This window comes from Mesocricetus auratus, unplaced genomic scaffold (assembly GCF_017639785.1).
Source record: "Mesocricetus auratus isolate SY011 unplaced genomic scaffold, BCM_Maur_2.0 Super-Scaffold_6730, whole genome shotgun sequence".
NCBI lineage: Eukaryota > Metazoa > Chordata > Mammalia > Rodentia > Cricetidae > Mesocricetus > Mesocricetus auratus.
The window spans coordinates 13,685,092-13,711,511 of NW_024429184.1; the positions used below are offsets into that span (position 1 = coordinate 13,685,092).

General features: G+C 49.7%; 1 protein-coding gene across 1 annotated transcript in view; it reads right to left on the minus strand.

The window, feature by feature from the left end:
- Window positions 1-15,419, minus strand: part of LOC101831781 (stimulated by retinoic acid gene 6 protein-like) — a 43,473-nt gene extending 28,054 nt beyond the window's left edge. The window contains exons 1-4 of the mRNA XM_040738913.1: window positions 15,400-15,419; window positions 6,555-6,630; window positions 4,205-4,305; window positions 120-250 (exon numbers count right to left, since the gene is read on the minus strand). Coding sequence (XP_040594847.1) covers window positions 120-250; window positions 4,205-4,305; window positions 6,555-6,630; window positions 15,400-15,419 — 328 coding nt within the window. The remainder of the gene's footprint in view (window positions 1-119; window positions 251-4,204; window positions 4,306-6,554; window positions 6,631-15,399) is intronic.
- Window positions 15,420-26,420: the final 11,001 nt, after the last annotated feature.

A 26,420-nucleotide genomic window follows, 5' to 3' on the forward strand; every position in this document is an offset into this window, starting at 1 on the left:
GTGCCAGGCTAAGAAGAATGTGGCTGCTCACAGAGTCCATGCCTCCAGACAACCCCCAAGGCCTCTGAGATCAAGCATTTCCAGGCGACATTCCCAGGATGTGTGAGGCAGGCCCCTACCTTGGGCCCACTGCGGAACAATCAGGGGCTGGTAGCCTTCTGAGAATAAGAACATGACCTTATTGGCTGTGGCCCCAAAGGCAACTCCATAGGACCATCGGTTGCTGAAAGTCCCCACGAAGTCCAGAGGCCTGTAGACAACAGAAGCGGAGTGTGAGGCTCTGGATTGCCAGGAAAGCAGCCAGCCCACCGATTGGAGGGAGTGCGGGAGAGGGAGCCACTCATTGCAGCCAAGGTCTGGAGGTAAGCACAGATTCCAGGCTCTAAAGTGAGGAAGACACAGTTCTTCCCACAGAGGACCTCAACATGTGGTAGGGATGGAGCAGGGACACTGGGAGCCACGACACCTAGCAAAACAAAACAAATTTTTATTAGCTACGGACAGTGTGACTTGAATACTAAAACAAGGAGCACTTAGGGAGACCGTCAGACACCCAGACATAGCCTGTGAAGACTCTTCCCTCGGGTATCTCTGATGAAGGTCTGGGAGTCATGTGAAGAAAAGAGCTAAAACCACACCACTTCAACTATGCCATTTTGGCTTATGGGACATTTTGATTTAAGGACGCTTGATCAAAAAATGACAGCTAAAAGAAAGTGTGGGCCTGGAGAGATGGATCAGCACTGAAAAGCAATGGTTGCTTCTCCAGATGACCCTGGTTTCCCTCCCAACACCCGTATGATGGCTCACAATCATCTATAATTCCCAGTCCTAGATTATGCAAAGCCCTCTTCTAGTATTCATGAGCATTGCACATGCATGGTATGTAGACCTACATGCAGGCAGAATACCCATACATATAATATAAAAATTAAGGTTAAACAATCTTTAGGAGAAAAACCACACACACACACATGAGGATCCAGAGAGCAGATTCTGTAATGTAGGATGCTCACCACTCTTGTGGAAGATCTGAGTTTGATCCCTAGCACCCATGTCAAGTGGCTCACAACCAAAAGTCTGTTAACTCCAGGACCAGGGGACTCTGAAGTCTCTGGACTCTGAGGGCACCTGCACTCATACGAATAAAAATAAATCTTTAATATAAAAATATTTCTCTGACCAGGTTTAAAACAGCAGATGAAATCCCCAGGTAAAAGATGCTTCCAGAGAGTAGAGAAATGGCATGATTATTCTCATGGGTGAGAACTTGAGACCAAGAGAATTCCACACATGTCTACAAAATAACACTCTTTGTTAGTTACTCTTGGTTATCTACTTTCCCCAAACTTATTACACACACACACACACACACACACACACACACACACACACACACGGTCTCATGTTACTCACACTCGCCTGTGTGTGTGTGTGTGTGTGTGTGTGTGTGTGTGTTATACATATGGAGACCAAAGTTCAACAACTTGTGGGAGTCAGTTCTCTCCTTCTACCATGTGGGGAACTAGTGAAGGTCATTGGGCTGGATGACAAGTGCCTTTACCCACTGAGCCGCCTGGCTGGCCCTACATGTTCAAATTTAACTGCATCTTTGAATCTTCGTGTCCTTATGGGCTCCTGTGCCTGTAAAAGTCACATTAAGTAAATTTATGATTTTTTTCCTGTCAGTTTGTCTTCTGTCAGTTTAATTCTCTTGGCATTTTGGCTGCCAGTCTAGCCTTTAATGGCGGAGCCATTTCTGTAGCCCTCAGTTTAATTCTCAAGTCCGACTGGAAAACCCTACAAGCGCAGAGGTGAAATTTTGTCCCTACGGTGACAGTGCTTTCCATGGCTGACTGCGCCGTGGGCCACTGCTGGAGTTTGGCCCCACCAGGCCAATGTCTGGCCTTGTCTTTTTCTCACTGTGACCCTGAGGCTGTTAGCTGTCACAGTCATTCCAAGTCGAGATCAGAGTGGCTGTTACAGGAAAACCGACGCTACCGGGAAGCAGGAGCCTGTGACACCGCCAAAAGGAGCATGGCACAATGTCTCAGAGGTGCCCCAGTGACATGGGGACAGAAAGGAGAAGCATCTTCCCGGGAGTTTCCTCTTGGTCCTCAGGAAATCAGGTACCGTAAAAACATTGTAACTCTCTTTTTAAATTACCTTTTTGTTTCCTGTGACTAAATGTGGATAGACGCTGTTCCTCCTAAGAAAAGGAGTTTTCCCTAGTTCAGAATAGAAACCAGAGTCAGAACCTGGAGGCAGGAATACGGGGGCATGCCTGTAATTCCAGCATTTGAGTGCCAGAGGCAAGAAAATCAGGAGTCCAAGGTCATCCTTGGTTTCCTAGTGAATTTGAGATGAGAGTGAGTAATATGAGACCCTGTCATCAGGAGAGAAAAATAGAGTGCACTCTGGTGACCTGAGAGCTGCTCACTACAAAGCAGAGACCGGAAGACCCCTTCTGCCTTCTGTTGGCCTCAGCCTAAGGAACTGTCTTCATTTCCTGCCCCAGCAGACTGTCTCTATTGCTCTCCTCAGCACCAAGTTATGTTCCTGTTTCAGTACACTGCCCTCCACGTCACCAAGTGCTTAGGAAGTATAAAATCTGCAGGGCGGAACCTACAGGACTTGGGAGGAACTCCAGTTCATTGCAGATTTTCAGAGACATATCTTGTCAAACTGAATTCCATTAAGACCCAACCATGGTACTTAGAGTGCATGTGAGACTCAGTTTACCAAAGTTTAAAAAGAGACAGATGCCTCCTACTTTGCTTACCATGGAGTCATTGTGGCCAACGAGAGGATGCATTAGTACCCTGTTATAAAATATCCCAATGAAAAGCAAATCAGGGTGGGGTATTATTTTGACTTACAATTCTAGAAGGGACACAATCCACTGTGGTGTGGAAGGCAAGAGCATGGATCTGGCCACACTGAGCACAGGAGAGAGAGAGAGAGAGAGAGAGAGAGAGAGAGAGAGAGAGAGAGAGAGGGAGGGAGGGAGGGAGGGAGGGAGGGAGGGAGGGAGGGAGGGAGGGAGGGAGGGAGGGAGGGAGAGGGAGAGAGGGGGAGAGGGAGGGAGAGAGGGAGGGAGAGAGAGGGAGAGAGGGGGAGAGGGAGGGAGGGAGGGAGAACAGGAAATGGTACCCAGATATACAACCTCAAAGCCCGCCTCTAGTGACATACTTCCTCCAGCAAGGCTCTTCCCCTGGAAGGTCTCACCACCTTCCCAAACATGCCTACCGACTGGGGACCAGGTGTTCAAATACATGAGCCTACAATGGACATTTCTCATAGCCAGGAGCATTAGTCAGTGACAATGAGAGAGGCCAGAAAGACTAAGAGAACCAGGGGCTGTGACAGGTGCCAGTCAGATAAGCCATGACCGTGTAAGTCCAGGAAGTTCAATGTGGTTGCCTCATAAGTTCTGCAACCTGTCCAGTGTGGGGTCAAAGAGTCTTTACCAACGTGACTGCTAGTCTTGAATGGTACCTTGGTGAGATTAAGAATCACCATGGAAACGTGTCTCCAGGGTACATCCATGAAGATGTTTCTAGACAGGTCTAGCTGATCAGTTCTGAAGGTAGTAATACCCCATCCCACAGTTTGGGTCCTGATTGGACAGAAAGGAGGAAGTGAACAGAAACCCAGCCCCCGCCTCTCTCTGCTTCCGGACTGCAGATGCCACGCGACCGGCTGCCTCCCCACTGCTCCACGTTTTCTCTGCTGTGATGACCTGCATTGCTTCCTACACTGGGGCCAAAGTGAGCTCTTCCTTCCCTGTGGCATGTGGTACCCGCTTTGCCAGGCGTCTGGTCATAGCGATAGCAAAGAGTAACTAACACGGCCAGCCTCAGCCTTCACCTTGCAGCTTGCAGGCAGAGCAAGCCATGGGGAGCGAGCCAGTAGCAGCACGCCCTGTGGCCTCTGCATCAGCTCCTGCCTCCAGGTTCCTGCTGGCTTGAGCGCCTGTCCTGGCTCCCGTCAGTGATGAACTACAACGTGGAAGTGTAGGTAAGTAAACCCTCTCCTCCCCAGCTTGCTTTTGGTGATGGGGCGTCATCACGGCGGTGGAAACCCTAACACAAGATGGAGGACAAGTGGGTACAGCGGAAGAAGACCGATCCCTCAGAGCGCTGTGGCCTGGTCCCCACCACAGGACACCCCAAGCGCAGGGGATGACGCTGAACCAACTCACATGATGATTCCAAAGTGATCCCCCAGCAGGTAGAAGGTGCCGTCTCTTTGTCTACGATGCTCTCGTCTTTGGAGGAAAGACAAGACCAAAATGATGAGCAGCTGTAAGGAGAGAACAGGGTGTCAGGGGTCCCAGTCACCCTCAGGGTGGCCTGGCGGGAAAAGAACAAGCGGAGAGCTCAAAGTGCCTGTGACACCCTGAACTCCATGTACTTCAGAGCTACCAGAAGCTCTGTACTGAGCCTTCCTCTGTGTGGCCCCTCACAGATAGAGGTTCAAGTCCAGCCTCTCCCATATCCGGCTAGGAGGGAGGCGTGTCCTTCTTGTACCTTGGTTCCATCTGTACAGAGGCAGCCAGGCCTATCAGGGTTCAGAACTTTTCCCTTTTGTTTCTATGGATGTGGTCATGTTCTCAAGAACCAGATGCACATTCTTCTTTTATTTTTTAACATCTCTCTCTCTCTCTCTCTCTCTCTCTCTCCTCTTTCTCTCTCTCTACCTACCTATCTATTATCTACATCTATTATCTACATATCTATTATCTATCTATATATCTATTATCTATCTAGTATCTATCATCTATCTAGTATCTATCTATCTATATCTATCTATCTATCTATCTATCTATCTATCTATCTATCTATCTATCATCTATCATGCATACAGTTCTGCCTGAATGTGTGGTGGCTCACAACCATCTGTAATGAGATCTGGTGCCCTCTTCTGGCCCGCAGGCAGACATGCAGGCATATTCTTTATATTTACCAGGGACTTCTTGAGAATTGTCTATATGTGCTCTCCATTTCCTTGTCTTTGTTGGACCCTCAGACCCTGTCATTGCATTCACGGAGCCATGACTGAAGTCACCAGCAGCCATCCACCGCTCAAGGCAATGCCCGACTCTAGTGTGACCTGCCAGCCGTGCCCCAGGCTGACTGCCCCTTCCCATTAGACCATCTTCCCTGGGCTTTTCCACCATGTATTCCGGCCTTCGCCATTTCTTCTCCAAACCCCCGGATAGCTCCTTCTTTCCCTGGCTTCTGGAGAGAGATCTCTTGTGGCTTCGTTGGAGTCCTTGTTCCTGCTTTCCTCCCCGGTGAAAACATTTAATGACACAGAGGATTCACGGGTCTACGTCTGCATTCCCCCCCCCCCCCCCCCCCCCCCCCCGCTGACCCAGGAGCTCCAGGTCTGTCAGGGTACCCAGCTTGCATTTCTGGTGAAAACTTCTCAGATGCAGCATGCGTTAGGTGAGACTTAACCATGTTCCTATGGCCCTGTTCCTTCATCCAACCCCAAACCTGGAATTCCCCCCTTCCCCCTCCCGCACTGGGGGCTGACTCCAGGGTCCTGCGCATGCTGGGCAAGCGCCTTACCACTGAGCTACATGCCTAGTCCTCTTTTTACTTTTTTAAATGTGGGGTCTACACCTCATTAGGCTGACTTGAGCTTTCACCCCCACCCCCACCCCCACCCCCACCCCCGGGCTCGCCCTCCTCCCACAGGGCTCTTTCCTGCACAGCCCACCCCCCCACCCCTAGTCCCTCCCACCTCTCGGTTCTCCCTCTGGTTTTCAGTTTCTTCACTTCACCTTCCTCCACCCTCCACAGGGCCCTTGCACGTGCTTTCCCTGTGTCTGGAATGTTCTTCACTACACCTCTCAAGATGACCTCCGCCCTATCTTTACTGCCTTAGGAAAGTCATTCCCGGGGACTGAGGAGATAACTTAGAAAAGTACTTGCTGCTCAAGCATGAGGACCTGCATTTGATCCCCGCACCCACATGAAGACAGACATGCGAACAGATGTGGTGGCAAGCATCTGTAGCCCCGGGGCTGGGGAGGTAGACAGACAGATCCCTGCGTGCTGGTTTTCTAGCCAACCTGCTTTAATCTAACCAAACCTCAGGTCTCAGCGAGAGACTGTCTCAAAGAACAACGAGGTGCGGGCTAGAAAGAGGGTGCCGTTAAGAACACCATTAAGAACACTTCCAGAGGACCTGGGTTCGATCCCCAGTACCCACATGGTACCTCAAAACCATCTGCAACCCCAGTTCAAAGCAACCAAGGATACTAGGCATGGGGGTAGTGCCCAGACATACGTACATACAAAAAAAGGAAGAAGGAAAACCCCCTTTTCACCCTGCTGAAAGTCCCTGACTCTTGGATTCTAAATGCTTTCTTGTGTGTCTGGATGCACACTGGAAGGAAAACCATCGCTCTCTCCCCTGAGTGATGCAGGCCCGCCCAAAAGCTGCGTGGTGGAGCATCCCAAACGCCTCTCCCTGGCGCGCCCTCGGCTTCCTGCCTGTGGCTCCGTACCCCTCCCCCACGTTCCCACACCTTTACTTACTGAAGGGATGAGGGAGTAATGGAGGAAGACCTCCCTGTCCACTGAGCTGTCACAGGTGACATTTAACTGCCTGGTCCTGGAAAACAGGTTCACATCATCAGTCCCTGGGACAGCACTGACTCCAGTCTGCAGGAGTTTGGGCCACCTGAGCTTCCTTACTTGCTTTCCCCAAGACCAGGCCTGCTCACTCACCATCTTCCCCCAAAGGACTGCTGTCACTCCTCGCTCTGATGATCTAGCCAGCATCCCTGGAGCTGGCACCAAGACCCCCATTCATTTCTGGATGACACAGTCATGGGTAGATTTGGGTTTTGTGGGATGTTCTTTTTACAGAACACAACAGAGTTAATGACTATGAAATCCCTTAACCAGAGATCTCCCCATCTTCCCAGAGCCTCACAAGGGTCCTGTCAGGTGAGCGGCCTGAGGCTGCACCATCATTAACTTCCCAAGAAGTCAGCCTGGCCTGCCGACCTGGTTTTTCATAGCCAAGGTCAGAAACACTAGTGAGCTGCTGGGGAGGGGGGAGCCATCCGACTACACACCACATACGTCCTCAGAGTTCAGGACAAGGCTGACAGGACCTCAGGGCACAGTCGCCAGGCAGCTTTCCCTGACAAGGGGTTTTCTCTTTTCGGGGTCTGTCACTCCTTGCTCCTGCTATCCTGACTGCACAGCACCGCCGTGCCCCCGCCCCTCCCCCCGTCACGCCATCACTCTCTGCTCTTTGTCCTTACCCTTCCTGACTCCAGTACCCAGTCAGCCATCTCCTCAGCTGCATCCTGCAACCAGTGGCTCCTGCCCCTCGGCGGTCTCAGGGACAGCAACCCTCGGGGAGACCAGGAACACACACATGCCCTGGAATCCCTTAAAATCCTAGCAGTCTGCGGCTGTGTCTCATCAGAGATCCGAAATATCTAGACATCAGGCAGGCACGGGATGGGGCTCCAGCGGTGAGAAGCCAGACGGAAGCGTAGTTCCGTCTTGTCTCTTGAGAAGGTAAGCTGAGCACAGGCACCAGTCTCTCAATCCCACACAAAACCCTTACATGGTAGGAGGGAAGCGGGCAGGGAGAGGAGAAGCCACGCTTAAGAGCAAAGAGAATTGAGGCCAGATCAAAGACCAACAGCCAGCAGGACCGCAGAGTGTGAGGCCAGCCCCGCACCCGTGCAAGGAGCAAGAGCAGGGCCAGTGAGATGACTCAGCCCCCCTCAGGGGCCTGCCACCAAGCCTGGCAGCCCGAGCTCAGTCCCCTAGGGTCCACATGGTGGAAGGAGAGATTGGGTGCCTGCAGCCTGTCCTCTGACCTCCACAGGCTCATGATGGCGTGTGCATGCACACATGAATGCACACACACACACACACACACACAGAGAGAGAGAGAGAGAGAGAGAGAGAGAGAGAGAGAGAGAGAGAGAGAGAGAGAGAGAGAGAGAGAGAGATGCAGTGATCCAATGTATCTGGAAACAGACATAGAGTGCTGGCATGGGGCTTGCAAAGGGAGCAGTAAAGACAGGACAGCTTGGCCCAAGTAGCCCACCCTTGACCCTGGTCAGCCAGAAACAATGTATTTATGTCTCCAGTGTAGAATGCGTGGGTCGCAGAGAGAGGGGCGGTGACCACATCAGGAGCAGCTCCTGGAGGGAGCCTGGAGCTTCACGGGCCAGCCACTGAAGTGTCACAGCTAGCGCGACACTCCCCCCCCCAACCTAAAAGCCAGCCTTAAACCACACCTGGCATGGTTACAGCCAGGCTCCCGACACAGGCAGCACATCCTCCATGGAACTCTCAAGCATGAACTCAAAACTCAGGACACCGCGGGAAAGACTGCCCCCAAGAGGCCAAAGACGCAGTGAGCACTGTGTTTATTCCTTTCCTGAGGAAGTGGGGGAGCGCACGCCCTCTCTGGAGTGAACGCTTGAGGGCATGCCCTCCAAGGAAAATCAGAGAAAGACTGCCGAAGGATTGGCAAAACACACTTATCCCTCAGCCCCGGGAATTTGAATATGTAAATATTTATTTTAAATATATAAATGTCAAATGTATTCACATGTAACATTCCGTTTAATGATGTAGTCAATGCATATTTATAAACACAAGAACTGAAAAAGATTTTCCATTATAAACTGTCTGAAAAAGATTAGAGAAAATTCTCAGGCAATAAGAAAAATGCACGTATGAAGAAGGGTTTAAAGCAACAGAAACACAAGAATCGGCAGACACGGCCAGTAGCTAGGTAAGTACCTCAGGGATGTCTGAGCTTCCAGAATAGGATGTCTAACCCAGCATCAACCCAAGCACCAAACGACATCTGCACGATGGAGAACAGAGGAAAACAACAGCTGGCTGGCTCTGCCCTCCGTTCAGGGGACTCCAGACTCTCGTCTCCTCCCCTTGTGACTTGGATAAAAACGAACTTCTAGATAAGCTCTGACAGGTCAGAGCCAGGCCACTGTAAGAGGACAGCAGAACATAAGCCAGCACCATAAAAAGTTACAGGAAAGAAAAGGTTCGATCACTCCAACAACGACCAGGAAGAGACAGAAAACTAAGTCAACATAAAAAAGAGAGACACAGACCGGTGGCATCTAAAAACTAGTAAGTGAGCTGCTAGTGGAGGAAGAAAAGGTATTTAAATGCAAAGTTAGAAATCGGCAAGCACGGCCAGGCAGTGGTGGTGCACGCCTTTAATCCCAGCACTCGGGAGGCAGAGGCAGGCGGATCTCTGTGAGTTGGAGGCCGGGCTGGACCGACAGCCTCCAAAACAATACAGAGAAACCCTGTTTCATAAAACCAAAAATAAAAAATAAAAAAATAAAAAAAAAGAAATCGGCAAGCGACCCGAGCTTTCATCTCTTTTTAAATGACGTGTTTATTTTGTTCTATACGGATGAGTGTTTTGCCTGCAGGTCTGTAAGTACACTGTGTGACTGCCTGGTGTCAGCAGAGGCCAGGAACTGGAGCTAAGGTTGGCTGCAAGTCACCACATGGGTGCTGGGAATCGAACCCGGGTCCTCTGGAAGAGCAGTGAGTGCTTTTTACTGCTGAGCCGTCTCTCCAGCCTCCTGAACTTTCATTTCTCAAAAGATGCAGGTGGGCCAGCAGTGTTCAGCGGTGTGAAGCCTCCCTAGCACCCACAGGGCAGGAGAGGGTGCAGAGAGAGGGTAATACTGAATTTGGTAGGAATTAAAGTTAGTGTGGCCACTGGGAAAAACAGTGTAGAGGGGCCTCAAGATAAAAGCATAGAACTGGGCGTGGTAACATATTCACTTAAGCCAAGCACTCAGGGGACAGAGGCAGGTGGATCTCTGAGTTAGAGGCTAACCTGATCTACATAGCCTGGGCCAGCCAGGGCTACATAGGGAGACCCTGTCTAAAAATAAACAACTGACTAACTAAGCATGGAACTACCACACTCAGTGACACCATTCCCAAGTGTGCACATCCAAAGGAAAAGAAATGAAAATGGTCTCTGTAGAACTATTTGTGATAGCTAAGATAGGGAATCAGCAGAGGTGCTAACTAACAGATAAGTTGATAAAGAAAATGTGTATGTGATGGAATATTACTCAGTCATAAAAAATGAAATCCTGTAATTTTCAGGAACAGAAATGAGCCTGTAGAATACCAGGCTGAGTAAAATGAGGTAGACACAGACAGCAAATACGCTTTTTTAAAAACTGATCCCAGAGGCCGGGAAGGGCAGGGAGCAGAGGGAAGCAGACTTGGGCTATAGCTACAGAGGAGGGTAAGGCCCAGTGTCACAGAGCACAGAAGCGCGGTCACACCCACAGGGATGTACTGACGGCTTCCAGATATCGGGAAGGGAGGATTGAGAGCGCTCCCAGCATGCAGAAATGGCCAGTGCTTGAGATGACTGCGGGCTAACGGAACTTCTACTTCCGAGAAGCGCAAATCAAGCTTGGTCAGAGAAGCGCCTGGAGACGTGAACTAGAATGCAGACATTCTCTCCCTCTCTCTCTCTGTCTACTCTATTTCTAGTTCCTGATTTAACTTTTTGCAGGTTAGGTAGCATTCACCTCTTTTTAAAATAAGGAACTGGACGGGGGAGGGGGTGTCAGGAGCCCAGTGGGCAGGTCCTTGTCCCAGCCAGAGCATGGCAGCCTCCCCAGAGCCCTAGCGTTCTGGGGCTTTCTCATCACCCTTCTGGAGCCTAGCTGGTGCCTGGCACATGGGAACTTGGGATCAGCAGTGACAGGAGCTCAGAAGGAACCAGTGATTAGGGCAAGTTAACCGTTCTATGGAAAGACTAAAGATGATAGAGAAAATGTCTATAATGCAGACGTTTTAGTCTGTTATATTTCTTTTTAAGATTTGTTTATTTTCATTTTATGTGTCTATGTCTAGGCCTGAAGAGATCACCAGGTCCCCTGGAACTGGAATTACAGAAGATTATGAGCCACCATGTTTATGCTGGGAACTGAACCTAGGTCCTCTGCAGGAGAAGTCAGTGCCTATAATGGTTGAGCCATCTCTCTAGCCCCAAGCCTGTTATAGCTATACTTTGTGAGTCTAGCTAGTGCTAGATTTCTTTTTTCATTTGAGGCGCTAGTCTTCCAAGATTCAGAAACTCTTATCTGTGGCTCATCAAAAGGAACTTTCTATTGAGGATATTCTATTCACTGATGTATTCTTGTTTCTTCCCCATTTGTCTGACTCATTCATGTAAATAAAGCGTCCACCACCACTCATGTTGAAACCGGGCTCATTGACCAGCTGCAGTTCAAGGCTGGCCTGGGACAAGGGATCAACAAAACTCAGGGTAGGCATTCTGAGACAGCTAACTGGCTCTGTGGGCTGGAATAGGGAGCAGGGGGATTACCCCCTGTGCAAGCAATGTGCCTATCTGTTTTATCAGTGCGATCTATAACAAACCCACATACAGCTATGACACTTTTCCCAGTAAGCCCTGGCAGCTGTACTCCTGCCTTTGGGGATGGCCTAGAAAAAAAGGGTGTCCACATTTGGAAGACAGAGATAAATATTAACTGAATTGGCAAGAGTGGAGTTGAGAGTGAGAAAGCCGAAAGTTCAGTGCCAGCAACCAGGAGTGTGAGCATACCGTGAGCGAGCAGGGCGCTGGAGGGTTGTGTGTGAGCATACCGTGAGCGTACCGTGAGCAGGGCGCTGGAGGGTTGTGTGTGAGCATACCGTGAGTGTACCGTGAGCAGGGCGCTGGAGGGTTGTGTGTGAGCATACCGTGAGCATACCGTGAGCAGGGCACTGGAGGGTTGTGTGTGAGCACTCCATGAGTGTACCATGAGCAGGGCGCTGGAGGGTTGTGTGAAACCCTGTTTTAATTTTAGGAGGTGTTCAGGAGGGTGAAAGGGGAGTGACATTGAGACAGGGTTTCTCCCTTTAGCCCAGGCTAGCCTCTGGCTTGAGGTTCACCTCTTAAGCCCTCGGTTCCTCTTTCTCCATTCCTCCTCTGCGGTTGGGAGCTGGGAGAATAAACAGGGTTTTTCCAGCTGGGCACCTTCACCCTGTAATCCAAACCCTCTGAGAAACTGAGGGGTGGGCAGGGATTACAGGAACTTTGAGGCCAACCTAGGCTGTATTTTAGATTTGAGGCTAATCTGGACTACAGAATGAGACCCTGTCTTCGAAAATTGATGAGAAACACAGGAGGAGGGGGAGGGAAAGAGGAGGAAGAGAAGTTAGTTTTGTGTTTGGAGAGTTGAAGGGGACTCTGGGGGTTGAGCAGCTTCCACAGAACCCAGAGCACTTGGCCAGTTCTCCTGAGAGTGCCCTTCCTCCCAGGATCAGCCTTCTGGCCCCTCCCTCCTCTGCCCAGTGAGTCACTATCACAGGGCTACACTAGCAGGGGCTCCCTGCCCTGGGCCCCTTGCCATGAGGTGGATTGCAGTCCCTCACTTTGGTAACCAACAGCAGAGTGGCTGCTGACTCTGGCCCCATGACCAGCCCAGCAATGTGGCCCAGAGCAGGACACCTGTACTCTGATGTCCCAGCTGCCCCCTTGAGCTGCCAGCCTCTTCTATCAAAGACGCCACCCCACAAGGAGGAGGGCCCTGTGTTACCACAGCTCTGCCGAGAGCGATCACAAGGCCCTCACATATGCCTGCGTCCGTTCCATTTTCTCCCTGGCCCCTTCTCTCCTTCCTTCTCCTCTCTATGTATTTCCTGGATGGGTATGGCCAGCGTCTGGCTACTGACTCCCTGAGGAGCGTCATGGCTGTTTTTATGTGTGTCTGCAAAGCCCAGAGCAGCCACCATAAAAAAAAAAAACTGTATGGGGGGCAACTGAAAAAAAAGGGGTCTATTTCTACTCCCTACAGTTCTCCGTTTAAAGATTTATTTTACCAGGAACCGGACATAGCTCATGGTTAAGAGCACTGGCTGTTCTTTGGAAGGATCCTGGCTCTATTTCCAGCACCCACACGGCAGCTCACAATCATCTGCAACTCCAGTTCGAGGGGATATGATATTTTCTTCTGGCCTCAGGGTAAACTGACATACCTGAAGGCAAAACACCCATACAGACTAAAGAAAATGGGGAAAAGAAAGTTATTAAAATATTTATTTTATCATTCGTGTGTGTGTGTGTGTGTGTGTGTGTGTGTGTGTTTCTATATAAGTGCAGGTGTCCAAGGAGCCATAAGAGAAGTCAGATCCCTGAATCTGGAGTTGCAAATAGTTGTGAGACACTGGGCATGTGCTGGAAACTGAACCTAGGTCCTGTGCAAGAGAGGAATGTGCTCCCACCCACTCAGTCATCCCACCATCTGCCTACCACAGCAGCACACACCTCCATGACCCTCCCCCCCATGGAAGCAACGGCAATGTTCACTGAAAGCTGTGTGGTGGATAGACACTCTTCAGCCCCTTCCACAGTGTACTTCAGAGAAGCCAAGGGAAAGCCCAAAGTGTCACTGGACAGCAGAGTGGAAAGTCCAACACTTTGGATCCTCCAAATGGAAAACATATTCAGACATGTGGACGTAAGGTTCTGCTAGAGAGTTTGTGGCCGGGTCCTTGGGGGGAAAATGACCCCATGCTCCGTGTTTGAAGAAAATCTGAGCAGCATGCTTGGGCCAGAGCCCCCCTGTGAGAAGGGCCCTGGTTGGCCAGGTCATTGCCCAGGAGACTGGGATTAAAGAAGCTCTTGAGGACAGGACTGACCCTGCAAGAAGCTCAAGGGGGCGGGGCCAGGTCCCTCAGCACAGCTCACAGACAGCTGCCTCCCTGGGGAGCACTTCTGAGTGTCCCTCAGAGCCACAGGTCAGCCTCTCCCAAATGCACAGCTGTCTAACCAGCTCTGGAATCCTCACAGCTAGAGTAGAGGCTCCACATGCTCATCAGCGACGTCACAGACCCAGAGCAACTCTGGCTGCATCTCCGTCCCCATGGAATCCCTTCATCTCTGTCCATGCTCATACCCCAGGCTGTCATCACCTTCACTAAGACCATAAGGCCCCCTGTCACCTCAACCTCTCCCTTCTCTCCTAGCCACAGAGCCCACTGGGGACACAGGGAGAGGGACAGGTTCTCCTGGGCTCTCAGCACACCGCTCCCTTCCCACATCCCTCAGCCTGCTTGGTCTATCTGTCCTGCTTTTCTAGGTGACACTCATCTGCCCCCTTTGTCTCCCTGGCTCCCCTCTCTCCTGTCTTCTTTGGGAGCCCTCAGCATTCACAGCAGACTGTGGGACCCCAGAAGGCAGTGGCCTGTTTTCCGTTCTTGATCCACCATGTTTCCGCATCAGAGTGAAAGTCTCCATCCCTGCCACCTGGCCGGACTTCCCCAATCCTCAATCCTTCCCATTCCAGTTCTGCTCTGGTCCTCTCAGAACTGTGGGCACACCCACTCCTGTCAGAAGGCTATTCTCAGCAAGGTAGCAGGAAAACTGCTGCTGAGGGCAGGAGACAGAGAAACTCCTGCACACCCTTGGGGTGTTCAGCAGAAGCATCGTGGGAAATGGCATGGAGGGTCTCTAAATGAACAAAATACACTTCCATATATTCAACAATCCCGCCAGTGAGAAACAGAAATGAAACTAACATATCAAAGAGATACCTGAGCCCTTGTTTATTCTAATAAATACTCACAATAGCAAAGATATGGAATCTCCAACGGTGGATGAGGAGACAAAGAAAATGTGGTACATCTGTATGACGGAGTACTATTTAGTTTCAAATAAAGAGGAAAAGCCTGCGATCTGATGATGACCTGTAGGACATTCCAGGAAGTGAAATGAGCCGGGGACAGAAAGATAAACACTGCATGACCTCATTCATATGGGGTGTCTAGAAAGGGATGGCTCATACAGACACAGGGCAGAACAGAAGCCAGCAGGGGGAAGGCTGGCAAGGGGCTAGCCACTGCTGCAAAGCTACAGTTATGAGGGGCAAGTGCCACTGTTTCATGGCCCAGAACGGTGCCTGCAGTTAACAATCAGCTACATAGTTCAATGTGCGGGGTGGGTTCTTATCACAAAGAGATAATGAACGTTTGGTGCCATATGTGTATCAGGACATCAAAGTGTACTCCATACGTGTGGGCAACTATAAAACATCAGTTAAAAGGGGAGGAAGACAGGGAGCTTTACACCAGGGTAATAGGAGAAGAAACCACGGAGACAGGATTCCAAGTTACCATCCTGCGAGTCCTTACCTGGGCTCTACCCCATTGTGGCTGAACTGACAAGGGGGAAACCTACCACGGTTCCCCCTTTTCCATGTCTGCCTGCCTGCAGACTGGCCAGTCCATGCCTTTCTCCCAGTATCCCTTGATCACAAACATCAAAAGAGCTAGGAGGACCCGGCTGTCTGGAACTTTCCATCACGACTCGGCCTCTGCCACTCACCTTGTGCTGGCTGCAAGCATCTTGCCGAGGGTGCTGCTGTGGGTGCTGTGCCGATAGATACTGCAGTCCCCGATGTTTCTGTTTCTCGGGCTCCTGGCTATGATGGCTTCCCAGGAACTAGCATTCTGCTCGGTTCAATTTGTAGACCCAAAACTCAGAGAAAAGGAAAACATCCAGTCAAACATTTACCTGGGAGTGAAATCGGGCAGCAGCCCTCTTCCTGGTTTCACAACATTGCTGGCTGCTCTGCTTCTTATTCTGAGATGGGGCCTCTTCCATTGCCTCCTCCCGGGCCTCGCTGCTGTCCCTTTCACCCCTCCCCACTGCCCCAGCTGTGGTCCCACTGTGTGTGCTTGGCAGCTGTGCGCCTTTGGGTAGCTATAAAAAATTATTATAGGTAATAAACTAGGACTCTGCCTCTAAGCCATAAACCAGGACCGGTGGCTTAGAGGTTCTCCCTGGGCACTGGCAGCCAGCCTTTTGCTTGGAGAAAAGATCAAGGACAAGTTCAAAATAGACCCCCAGCCCAGCAACACGGCAGAACCTGCTTGCTGTGGCATCCCTGGGCCTCCCATTCCTGGGGCAGAAAGTAAGGCTGCTACTTAGTGACTCTCCCCAACCAAGGCCAGGCTCCAGCCGTATGCATCTAGAAACACCTAACAAGGATTCTTGAGAGGGTGAATGCAGGAAGGCTCCCTCCACCACACTTCCTTTCAGGCCACCACCAGCCTATGTAAGCAGCCTATGACACATGGGGCTGACTTGTCACAGCAGCTCACTAGACTCTCTAATCCTTCCTAGAGTACAGAGGGTGTTGTCAGCACCTGAAGGCCCAAGCCCCCTATTTTAAGAATAAGGCTTCAGGTTAGCTTAACGACTTAAAGGCACGGTCTCCAAAGAAGGTCACATCCTAAGTACCGGGGGCTCATTCTCCCACATCTGAGCCCAGAGCCTACCCCAACAGTCTCATCAGCTATAGGGGGAGGGGACGCAGCGAGCAATGCTCACCATTGTCACTGATGCCCCAACAATGGTGTCACCCACTTGATCTCTCTACCACTCCTGAAACATCCCACACAGTTCTGCCATGCCATCTTCTTGGCTCGGGCCACATTCACCTCCGGCATACCCGTGAGCCTTCCGAAGGTGTGGGACGCTGGTGGGTGCGGTGCTTTGGAGTGTAGTTTTGGGAGATCCACCTGCCTCTGCCTCTTGAGTGCTGGGATTAAAGGCGTACACCACTACCGACCAGCAGTCTGTACAGGTTCTAGATTTAAAAAACAAATAAAGCCAGACGTTGGTGGCACACACCTTTAAACCCAGCACTTGGGAGGCAGAGGCAGGTGGATCTCTGTGAGTTAGAGACCAGCCTGGTCTACAAGAGCGAGTTCATGACAGTTCCAAAGTTACACAGGGAAACCCTGTATAGAGAAGAGCACTATGGTACTTAGCTGGAGATCTCAGTGGAGGGGTGCTGCCAAGGGTGAGGGAGGAGACAGCATTGATGTAATTCACCAGAACCCAGTAGAGAGGTCACTGTCTTTGATCCCTGTGCACATCGGGGTTCAGAGTGTGAGTGAAGCCACAGAAGGAACAGTGTGTCACAATGACTGCACTTGCTTCCTGGGAGTCAGGAGCCCGTCATGGGACAGCCTCTATTCCTTCTGTAGAAATATGGCTTAATTATTAAATTCAGGAGCATATGAACTCGAGTATCTGGGAGACCTGATGACACTGAGGGCTTTCTGGGCTCGGGAATGGCCTTCACTAAAACTGCTTTTCTCTCTTTGAGAAAGAATTTATAGTTGGTTCACATTCCTTCACAAACAGATCTGGGAACCAAAATAAATAAATAAAACCCAGCCTCCCATCTGGGCATTCAAAATCTGGAAGAAGCTGATGGATCCTTCCAAACTGTTCTGCGAAGGCTCAGCTCTCAGCAAGCCGTTGCGGTGGTAGGACCAGGCTCTTGCCTCCTTCCTCGTTCAGACATTCATTTGTGTCACGAATATCACAAAGTACGCTGTACTGTGAACTGTGTTGGTCCTGTGAACTGTGTTGGTTTACTAACTCGGCTTGTTCCTTTCTGGACAGGCCAGGAGCCTAGCGTGCACAAGGCCCCCCTCTCTCAAGAGAGGGCAGAGTTTTACACCTTCACCCAGGCAGAACATGGAGAGTGAGGGACAAACACTACAGATGGGCTGGAGGAGCCCTGTGACGGGACTGCAAGGGAGAAGCAGGGTCAGAGGTCATCTTTTAGAGCATCAAGAGAGTCAGTCACTCAAACTGGAGGCAGAGCAAAGAGGGAAGCCTGGGCTACATGAGACTCCATCTCAATTATCAAAAACATGAAAGTAAAGCAAGTCCCCCAGCAGTGAGTCTCTGTCACTCAGGTTCCTTCTGCCTTAGGTTATGAAGTAGTAGTGGGCCCTCCCCAGAACAGAGATGCTGGTGACATGCTCCTGGACTCCCCAGGCTGCAGAACTGTGGGCCAAAACTACCTCTTTGCTTATAAATGATAATTATAATTATTCTCAGGAAAACTGAGCAACCGTGCAAAAGTCCCTCCCTGCCCTGGGCTGCAGCGGGGTAAGGCATCGACTCTTCTGTCTACCTCTGCTGGTTCTGAGGGTTTCCCTGACCCCCACACTTACCTCGTTACTCCGGAGACTCACAGCTCTGGGCTTCTCTCCTGACCAACTCTTTGGTTCTTAATCATAGGAAATTAGCATTGAATCCATGAGGAAAAGTCACTCCGGCTTTGTCCACACGGTGGCGCTTTTCCAGAGCACTGCTCAAAGAAGCTGCAGAAGCCCCACAGTGTAGAAGGAGGGATAGTGAGTATATGGTCCAGTTGTCTAGTTCCGCTCATTGCTGGCTGACTGGTTCACTCTGAGTTAGCTTTCTTATGTAACAGGACCACTTGCCTAGGGTTGGTGCTGCCCACTTTGGGCTTGACTCTCCTATACCAAGTAACAATCAGTTCAGTCCCCCCAGACTGAATGCCTACAGCTCAACCGGACCTAGCCAATCCCTCAACTGAGGCTTTCCTATCAAACGACCATAGGCTGTGTCAAGTTGATCATTAAAGCTAACTAGGACAGAGAGCAATTTTCCTTTTTTTAATAGGCCTTCAGTTACCTATATATTAAAATAGCAGTGCCTGCCACCACCATGGTAGAGACCTTTTCTCTAACGTCAGGGGTACATGGGAAACTGCTGGCATGTCTCTGTTGGCAGTGTACAGTGTGGCCACGAAATGGGCTGTCAGAGTGCGAAGTCACCCTGGTGGTTAGGAGCACCCTGCCTCTTAAGTCGTAGGTATGCGTGAGATGTTTGCACAGGTGACTATGGATCTGGGTGGGATGAAGCTTCTCTCTGCACAAGGCTGTTATGTAAAAGATAGCATTTGGGGAAACTGCCGAATGCATGAGCTTCGGAATGCTGTGAAATGGAGCTGAGCTTTAATGCCACCTTTCAAGGTCATTAGCCTGGCCAGATTCAAAGCTTCTCCACAGATAAGTCTAACTTTTCCACCAACAGGCAAAGTTTAACTGAAACCTGCCTGTGTGGATGACATATAATTATTGCACAGGATAGTGCGCGTTAAATATGACACTGTATATAGGTCAGGAATCTTGCTCCAATACTGAGACCTAAGGACTTGTTTTAGAGCTGGGGGAGGAGCATTCTCAGCCCACGCCCCTCCCCGCACTTACAGTGTGAGTCTCTTAGCACAAAGGTAGTACTTTGAGTCACACCCTTGTTACCTGCCAGGCCTCTCCCCATCTCCTCATCTCCCCCTCCCTCCTACACCGGCTGTGCCTGTGGTCCTCAGCCCCTGGACTCTGCTCTCAACATCCACTCCTGGAATTCCTGCTTACCCACACACACACAGCCTACCCCCCAGAAAACAGCTTCTAACACTTTGGGAGTCACTTGAGGAGTTAATTTTCCTTGAAAACTTTCTATTCTCTTTTCCCCAATATTCTTCTATTGTAATACTCATAGGGGGCTGGAGAGACGGCTTGGCAGCTAAGAGCACTGGCTGCTCTTGCGGAGGACCTGGGTTCAGTTCCCAGCAACCACATGGTGACTCACAGCATCTATAACTCCAGTTCCAGAAGGTACCAGGCACACACATGGTACGCATGCATACGTGTAGGCAAGATATTCATACACATGAAAATAAATTAAATTAAAATAACAGCAAAACATATTTATAAAAAATAAAATGAAATGAAAATGCCCAGCATGGTGGTACACACCTTTAATCCTAGCACTCAGAGGCAGAGGCAGGAGGATCTCTCTGTAAGTTTAAGGCTAGCCTGAACTACATACAGCATTCCAGCCAGGACAATGTAAAGAGACTGTCTCAAAACAGACAAAATTGTAATACTCTGTCAGGTGTGGTGGTGCATGCTTCTAATCCCAGCTCTTGAGAGGCCTAGGCAGGTGTATCTCTGTGAGTTCAAGGCTCCAAAGTAACAGAGAAACCCTGTCTGGCAAAACCAAAAAGAAAAAAAATAATAGTAATACTGATGACTCTGCCCATCCTGGGCCACCTTCTTGAGTACACAGCATGTGGTGCGTGTGTCTCCAACCCTGTGACCAGCGCAGGCTTGGCATGCCGTGACAGCCCCCAGAAAGTTGCTGAATAAAGAACGTGTGAATGAATGAATGAGCAGACAGGTTATGCAGTGTGCAGTTGTGAGGTGAACTAAGACCAACACTTACTGTCCCTGAGAATAAGGAAAACGCTAACTCTTCCACTGACCTGGAAGAAGGCGTCCACCCCCTCAGCACAGGAACGATGACTTTGACAGGGACAGCCATGTCCTGCTCAAAGGAGGCAGCCTTTCCTCACAGAAGCCGCCTGAATTCCGAGAAAACAAGTCCCCCTAATGTGGTCTCTTCACAGATCTGTGAGGAAACCAACCACAGTTCCTACATAGGAGAGGGAGCGGCACAGGGCTTCTATGTGGAGTGTGTGTCCATTCTGGAACCCTGGAGGTCACTACAGAATGGAGGCCCTGTGATCTGAGCCTGGGTGTGTGGGTGCCATCAGCCCTATTCTGCTGTGGCTCACTGTGGAGGACCGTCAGAGGGAGCCCCTGAGGGCAGCCGGCATCATTTCAGACAAGGGCAGAGTGTCTAGGTTAAGCCTGAAGACCGGATATGGGAGTCAAGCTCTTCACTGTGCGGATTCATATCCACTTTGGAACACCAGATGTGAGAGTTCCCATTTTGTGGAGCAGGGCTCCAACTCTCCTCACAATGCCTTTTCCCAAGAGAAAGTTCCACACAAGCCCACATAAACAGGTAGATAAAATAGGTATACAAATTGAACACTTAATGATCCAGAAAGAAATTTGGTTTACAGCAATTCTTTGGTATACCTTTATCTTTTATTAAGGATTAACGCAAATTTACATACCAATGATGTAATGTGCTTGTTCGTGTTTACATGCAGAATTTACCTAGGCTAAGTATCTGGTACTGCAGAGTGTCGTCACACAGCAGTTTCAAAGTTTTTCAAAGTCAATCCATATTTCAGTCATTGATACTTTGTTTTTATAATCATCAGTGCTACGAACACTGCTTTGAATGGGTGTGTGATAATGATACATAATGCAGAGATAGGTTTAGACCATTCAGAAATTGTTGGAACTTTTTTTGTTTAGAGACAGGGTCTCACTACATCATCCTAACTGACCAGGAACTCTCTATGTAGTACAAGCTGACCATGAACACTACCAAACACAGTTTATTGAATATTTTTTATGAAACTCGTCAACAACTCAAATAGCAATTTTTAGATCAAACATTCTCATACAATACCATCAAAGAAATGTACTAATTTGATTCTTCTATACTGAGGAATGATGGTGGGAAAACATTGGGATCCTCTGTGTTCCACAGTGAAACCATATGTGTCTGTGCGAGCAGAAAATGGTGTGTACGGCATAAACTCTCCAATTCGTCACTAACCATCAGCGAGCCAACACCGCAGAGCCCTGTGGGTCACCAAGACTGTGTTACCACAGACTGCTGCTGTGATGTCACCAAGACTGTGTTACCACAGACTGCTGCCGTGATGGAATACTTGGGAAAGGCAGCCTATCGAGGACTATTTTGGCTCAGGGTTTGAGATGACAGCTCATCACTGTTGGGAAGTCACAGCAGCAGGGGCTTGGGGAGGCGGCTGGTAACCCCGCATGCACAGCCAGGAAACAGAAAGCAGACAGGAGGTGGCAGTGCACGGCATTTAATTCCAGCACAGAGGCAGGAGGATCTCTGTGAGTTCGAGGCCAGACTGGTCTACAGAGTGAGTTCCAGGATGGCTGTCCAAGGCTACACAGAGAAACCCTGTCTCGAAATTTTTCAAAAAGAAAAAGAAAGAGAGAAAAAGAAAAGAAACAGAAAGCAGCGGATATGTTTCTGCCTCTGTTCAGCTCACTTTATACAACCCTCTGCCCGGGTCCCCCTGCCTGGATCCCCCTGCCCAGGTCCCCTGCCCGGGTCCCCCTGCCCATGCTCTCCTGCCCAGGTCCCCCTGCCCATGCTCCCCTGCCCAGGGCCCCCTTCCTGGGTCCCCCTGCCCAGGGATGGTCCCACCACAATTGCAATAGATCTTCCCATCAATTAATGGAATCAAGCTAATTCCTCACAGGTGTGCTCAGAGGCCTAGCTCCGGGGTATTCTAGATTTAGTCCGGTTGGCAGTTAACACTAGTCATCACAGACACCCACATCAGCCTGCTGCCCATTGTGGAGTATCTGCTTTAGTAGTTAATGACTCACTTGGCTCCTGCTATTCTTGGAACCTGGCCAATTGCACTGGCATTCAAGAAACACCTCCATGGCAGAATCTCTAATTATCATATATGGATAACAGAGAAAAAGAGAAAAAAAACAAATCTTTGCAATGATATTTGTGCTCCCTTCAACTGTGTGTGTGCGTGTGTGTGTGTGTGTGTGTGTGTGTGGTGTGTGTGTGGTGTGTGGTGTGTGTGTATGTGTATGTGGTGTGTGTGTGTGTATGTGTGTGTGTATGTGGTGTGTGTGTGTGTGTGGTGTGTGTGTATGTGTGTGTATGGTGTGTGTGTGTATGTGGTGTATGTGTGTGGTGTGTGTGTGTGTGTGTGTGTGTGTGTGTGCCTCTATGGAGGCCAGACAGAGTAAGATGCTGAGTGTCGTCCTCCATCACGTATGTCTTCTTCATTTGAAGCAGGTCTCTTGATAAACCTAGAGCTTGCCTTTTTCAGCTAGGCAGCCTGCAACCCCAGCAAATCCTCCCATCTCCCCTTCCTCCAGCACTGGGGTTACAGACTCACCTAAGACCAAGCCTGGCTAGTGTATGTGTGGGGATCTGAACTCAGGTCCTCAGGATTAAGTAGCAACTGCTTTTAACCACTGAGTCATCTCTTCAGCTCCGTGACTTTCTTTTTGTCTTTCTTTCTTTCCCTCTCCTTCTTTTCTCTCTCTCTCTCTCTCTCTCTCTCTCTCTCTCTCTCTCTCTCTCTCTCTCTCTCTCTCTTCTTTTTTAGTATTTTATTCCTTTATGAATTCTTTGAGAATTTTATACAACATATTGTGATCATATTCACCCCTTTCCCACCCCACCCCCAAATCTACATCTCCCTCTCTATACTCCCAATGCTGTGCCCTCATTAAGAAAGAAAGAAAGAAAGAAAGGAAGGAAGGAAGGAAGGAAGGAAGGAAGGAAGGAAGGAAGGAAGAAAGACTCCATCAAGTTCAGTCTGTGCTGCGCATATACTCCTGGGTGTGAGAGCATCCACTTAAATAAAACTGACTCTCCCTCCCTCGGCAGCTGCCTCAGCTAAGGGCTGGACATCATGTCAACATCCTGTCCGCGGGCTAAGACTTTGTCTGGCTTGAGCTTACACAGGTTTTGTGCATGCCATTTCGACTACTGTAAGGCTACGTATGTAGCTGCCCTGCTGTGCCAGCTACCACCTCTGGCCCTTACAATCCCCCCCTTCCTCAGTGATGCTAGAGCCTTGGCGTGAGGGCGGGAGATATTGATGCCCAATTTAGAGCTAACCATTCCTAAATCTCTGATTCACTGTAAAATGACCAGCTGTGGATCTTTGTGCTAATTGGCATCTACTGAAGAAAGAAGCATCCCTGGTAATGGTTGAAAGATGCACTAATCTATGGATAAATGGTAAGTCCTTGGGAGTGGGTTTAATAATATGACCATGTAGCTGAATAACAGTGGTAGGTTCTCCCCGAGGGACGACGGCCTGCCTAGCTACGTGTTCTAGCCTCTAATTACAGTAGTAGATACAGGTTTCATCTTGTGGAGTGGGCCTTAAGTCCAGTCAAAAAGTGGTTGGTTACTCTCATGCCATTCATGCCACTATTGCGCCTGTGGACATGTCTTGCTAGGCTGGTCACTGATGTAGCATCAATGACTCACAGCTGAGGAAGACTGACTCTTCTCCTCTGGTAGCATGCGTAGAACTCAAAAAACTAAACATTAAGAAAAAAAAGAAACAGCTTGGTTTTAAAATGGGGCATGAAACTAAACAGAGAATTCCCAAAAGATGAAATCAGATGACTGAGGAAACAAATGTTTCAAGTTCAACACCCCTTAGCCACGAGAGTGAAACACAAATTCAAACTACTTTCAGGTTTTTGAGCATCTTACCCCGGTTAGAATGACTAAAAGTAGTCACAAATGCTGGAGGATACGAGGGAGGCAAGCACCTCGGTGGCCTTCAAACTGGTCGAGATGCGATGGAATTCAATGTCGTTCTTCAAGCATTTTTTGGAAAGGTTTATTAATTTATTATGTATACATTGTTATATGTATGTGTCCCTGCAGGCCAGAAGAGGGCACCAGATCTCATTACAGATGGTTGTCAGCCATAATGTGGTGTCTGGAAATTAAACTCAGGACCTCTGGAAGACCAGTTAGTGCTCTTAACCTCTGAGCTGTCTCTCCAGCCCCACCCCTCCCCTGGCTTCGAGTATTTTATTTTATTTTATTGGTGTGTATAGCCATTGTTCACAGTGATGGGCTTTCATAAAGACATTTTTATTCAAGTATATTATATATTTTGACCATATTCTCCCTCCTATAGTCCCCTTTCTCCTCTCCCTTCCCCCAAAGTCTAGTTTATACTTTTATGTCACGCACACACACACACACACACACTAGCCACAGATAAGAGAAAGCATGTGTTATTTGTCTGAGTCTGGCTCATTCCCCTTAATGCGGGACTTTCCAGTTCCATCTGTTGTCCTACAAATGACATAATTTTATCCCTCTTTATGGCTAAATGAAACCCCGTTATGTGTGTGTTGCTGGGCACCTAGGCTAATGATTCCATAGCTTGACTGTTGTGACTAGTGCTGTAATAACCACTGCAGGTGTCTCTGTAATATGCTGCCTTAGATTCCTTTGGGCTCATTCAGGAGTGACTGTCCCAGTGTCACAATGACAGGAATGTCCTCTGAGCCCAATGGGGAACTGAGTGTGTGGGCAGGCATGCAGGTTGTTTACGACAGATCTGTTCCAACCTCCCCCTAAGCCTTGTTATTCCTTCCTCTGCAACACACTAAGGGAGCTCTGGCACCTCCGTATTAGCAGGCAGAGGGCATCGCATCGCTAAGTCCTAGCTGGTAAGTAAACTGCAGTGCCGCCTCCTGCTACCTCAGTCCAACCCCGAGTCCAGAATCTCTGGTCAGGGCATCTGGGTCAACACATGTGACTCCGTATTCCCAATGTTATCCTTGCCCTGCTCACACGGCTTGTGCCTGTTGAGACTCTGGGAGCCAAGGGAGTAAAGTCTCCGGGAGCAAAGCATCCTTGTCAGGCAACTACCAATGGGACCTTAATGCAAGGTACTCAGTAAAGACGGGCCAGACACGCTTCCTCTAGCAGGGGAGACTTCTGCTTCTTCAGAGTCCACGCTGATATCCCTATTTTAAGTCTCAGGCGCTCCCCGTTTCCAAAGCGATGTCCCGACTTTGGCACAGGACATTGGCAAGGCTGTGGATTCAGCTTGGGTTGTGATTATGCAGCCCGCACAATTCAACTGCATCAGCCGTTTTCAGCAATACTGACCCTGCAGCTAAGAAATACATTTCTTACTTGCTATTTTCATAAATAATTTAAGTGATTATTGGAGCTTATTTCTAGTGAGGCTGTCTGGCTGCTTGACTGTGGCCCATCTTTGAGGGTTGTTTCCTGGGACCACTTCCGGTCCGCATTAATATATCATATAACAGACAGAATTTAGTGGAAGAAATCGTTAGCTAGGTAAGTCGAAGGAAGCAGCTGCCATCCTCAGGGCTAGAACAAAGGAAGACTGGAATAGTTTCAACTTAAGATCCCAGAGGAGGAGGCCCTTGGTGCTGACCGCCGCTCCTCTGCAGGGTCATGCTGCTCAGCTGATGAAAGTGTCCCTGACCTTGCAGAAGGGACACCGTGAGGCTGGGGCAGTGTGCTCTGGCCAGGACTGGACTCTGGCCTCCCATCAGTGCAGGGGGAGCCCGAAGATCTCTGCTCAGCTCCCGGCCCCAGCAGCCGCTCTGTGCCAGGCTGCTCTGCGTTGGTACTGTGGAGAGTCAGCCAAAGGGCTAAGAATTCTGGGGTTCCCTCTACGCAGCTCCCCCCTCGTTTACGCCCCTGCTCTCCTAAAGCCCTGCTGCCTCAACTCTAAACCCTGACCTCTTCCATCCAGACAGACCTCTTGGGCTGCTTGGCCCACCTCTCTGCACTGTGGCCTGGAAAAGATGCCCAGGGAGAAAACTGTGGGTCTCCTTGCCCTCATGCGGCCCTGTCCAGGGCCTGTCTCTTGTTTTATCCGACTTTCCAGCAGGAAGAGCCCCCCGGCCCCCCCCGTGGTTCCTTTGTCAGCTGCTCGGCATCTGAATGCCAGTCTTTGCCGAAGTCTGCATGTTGCTGTGCTCACTGCATACATCATCGAGGCCAATCACGCCTCCTAAGACCCCCCACATCATTCCTGCTCTGGAGGGGCCCACTCG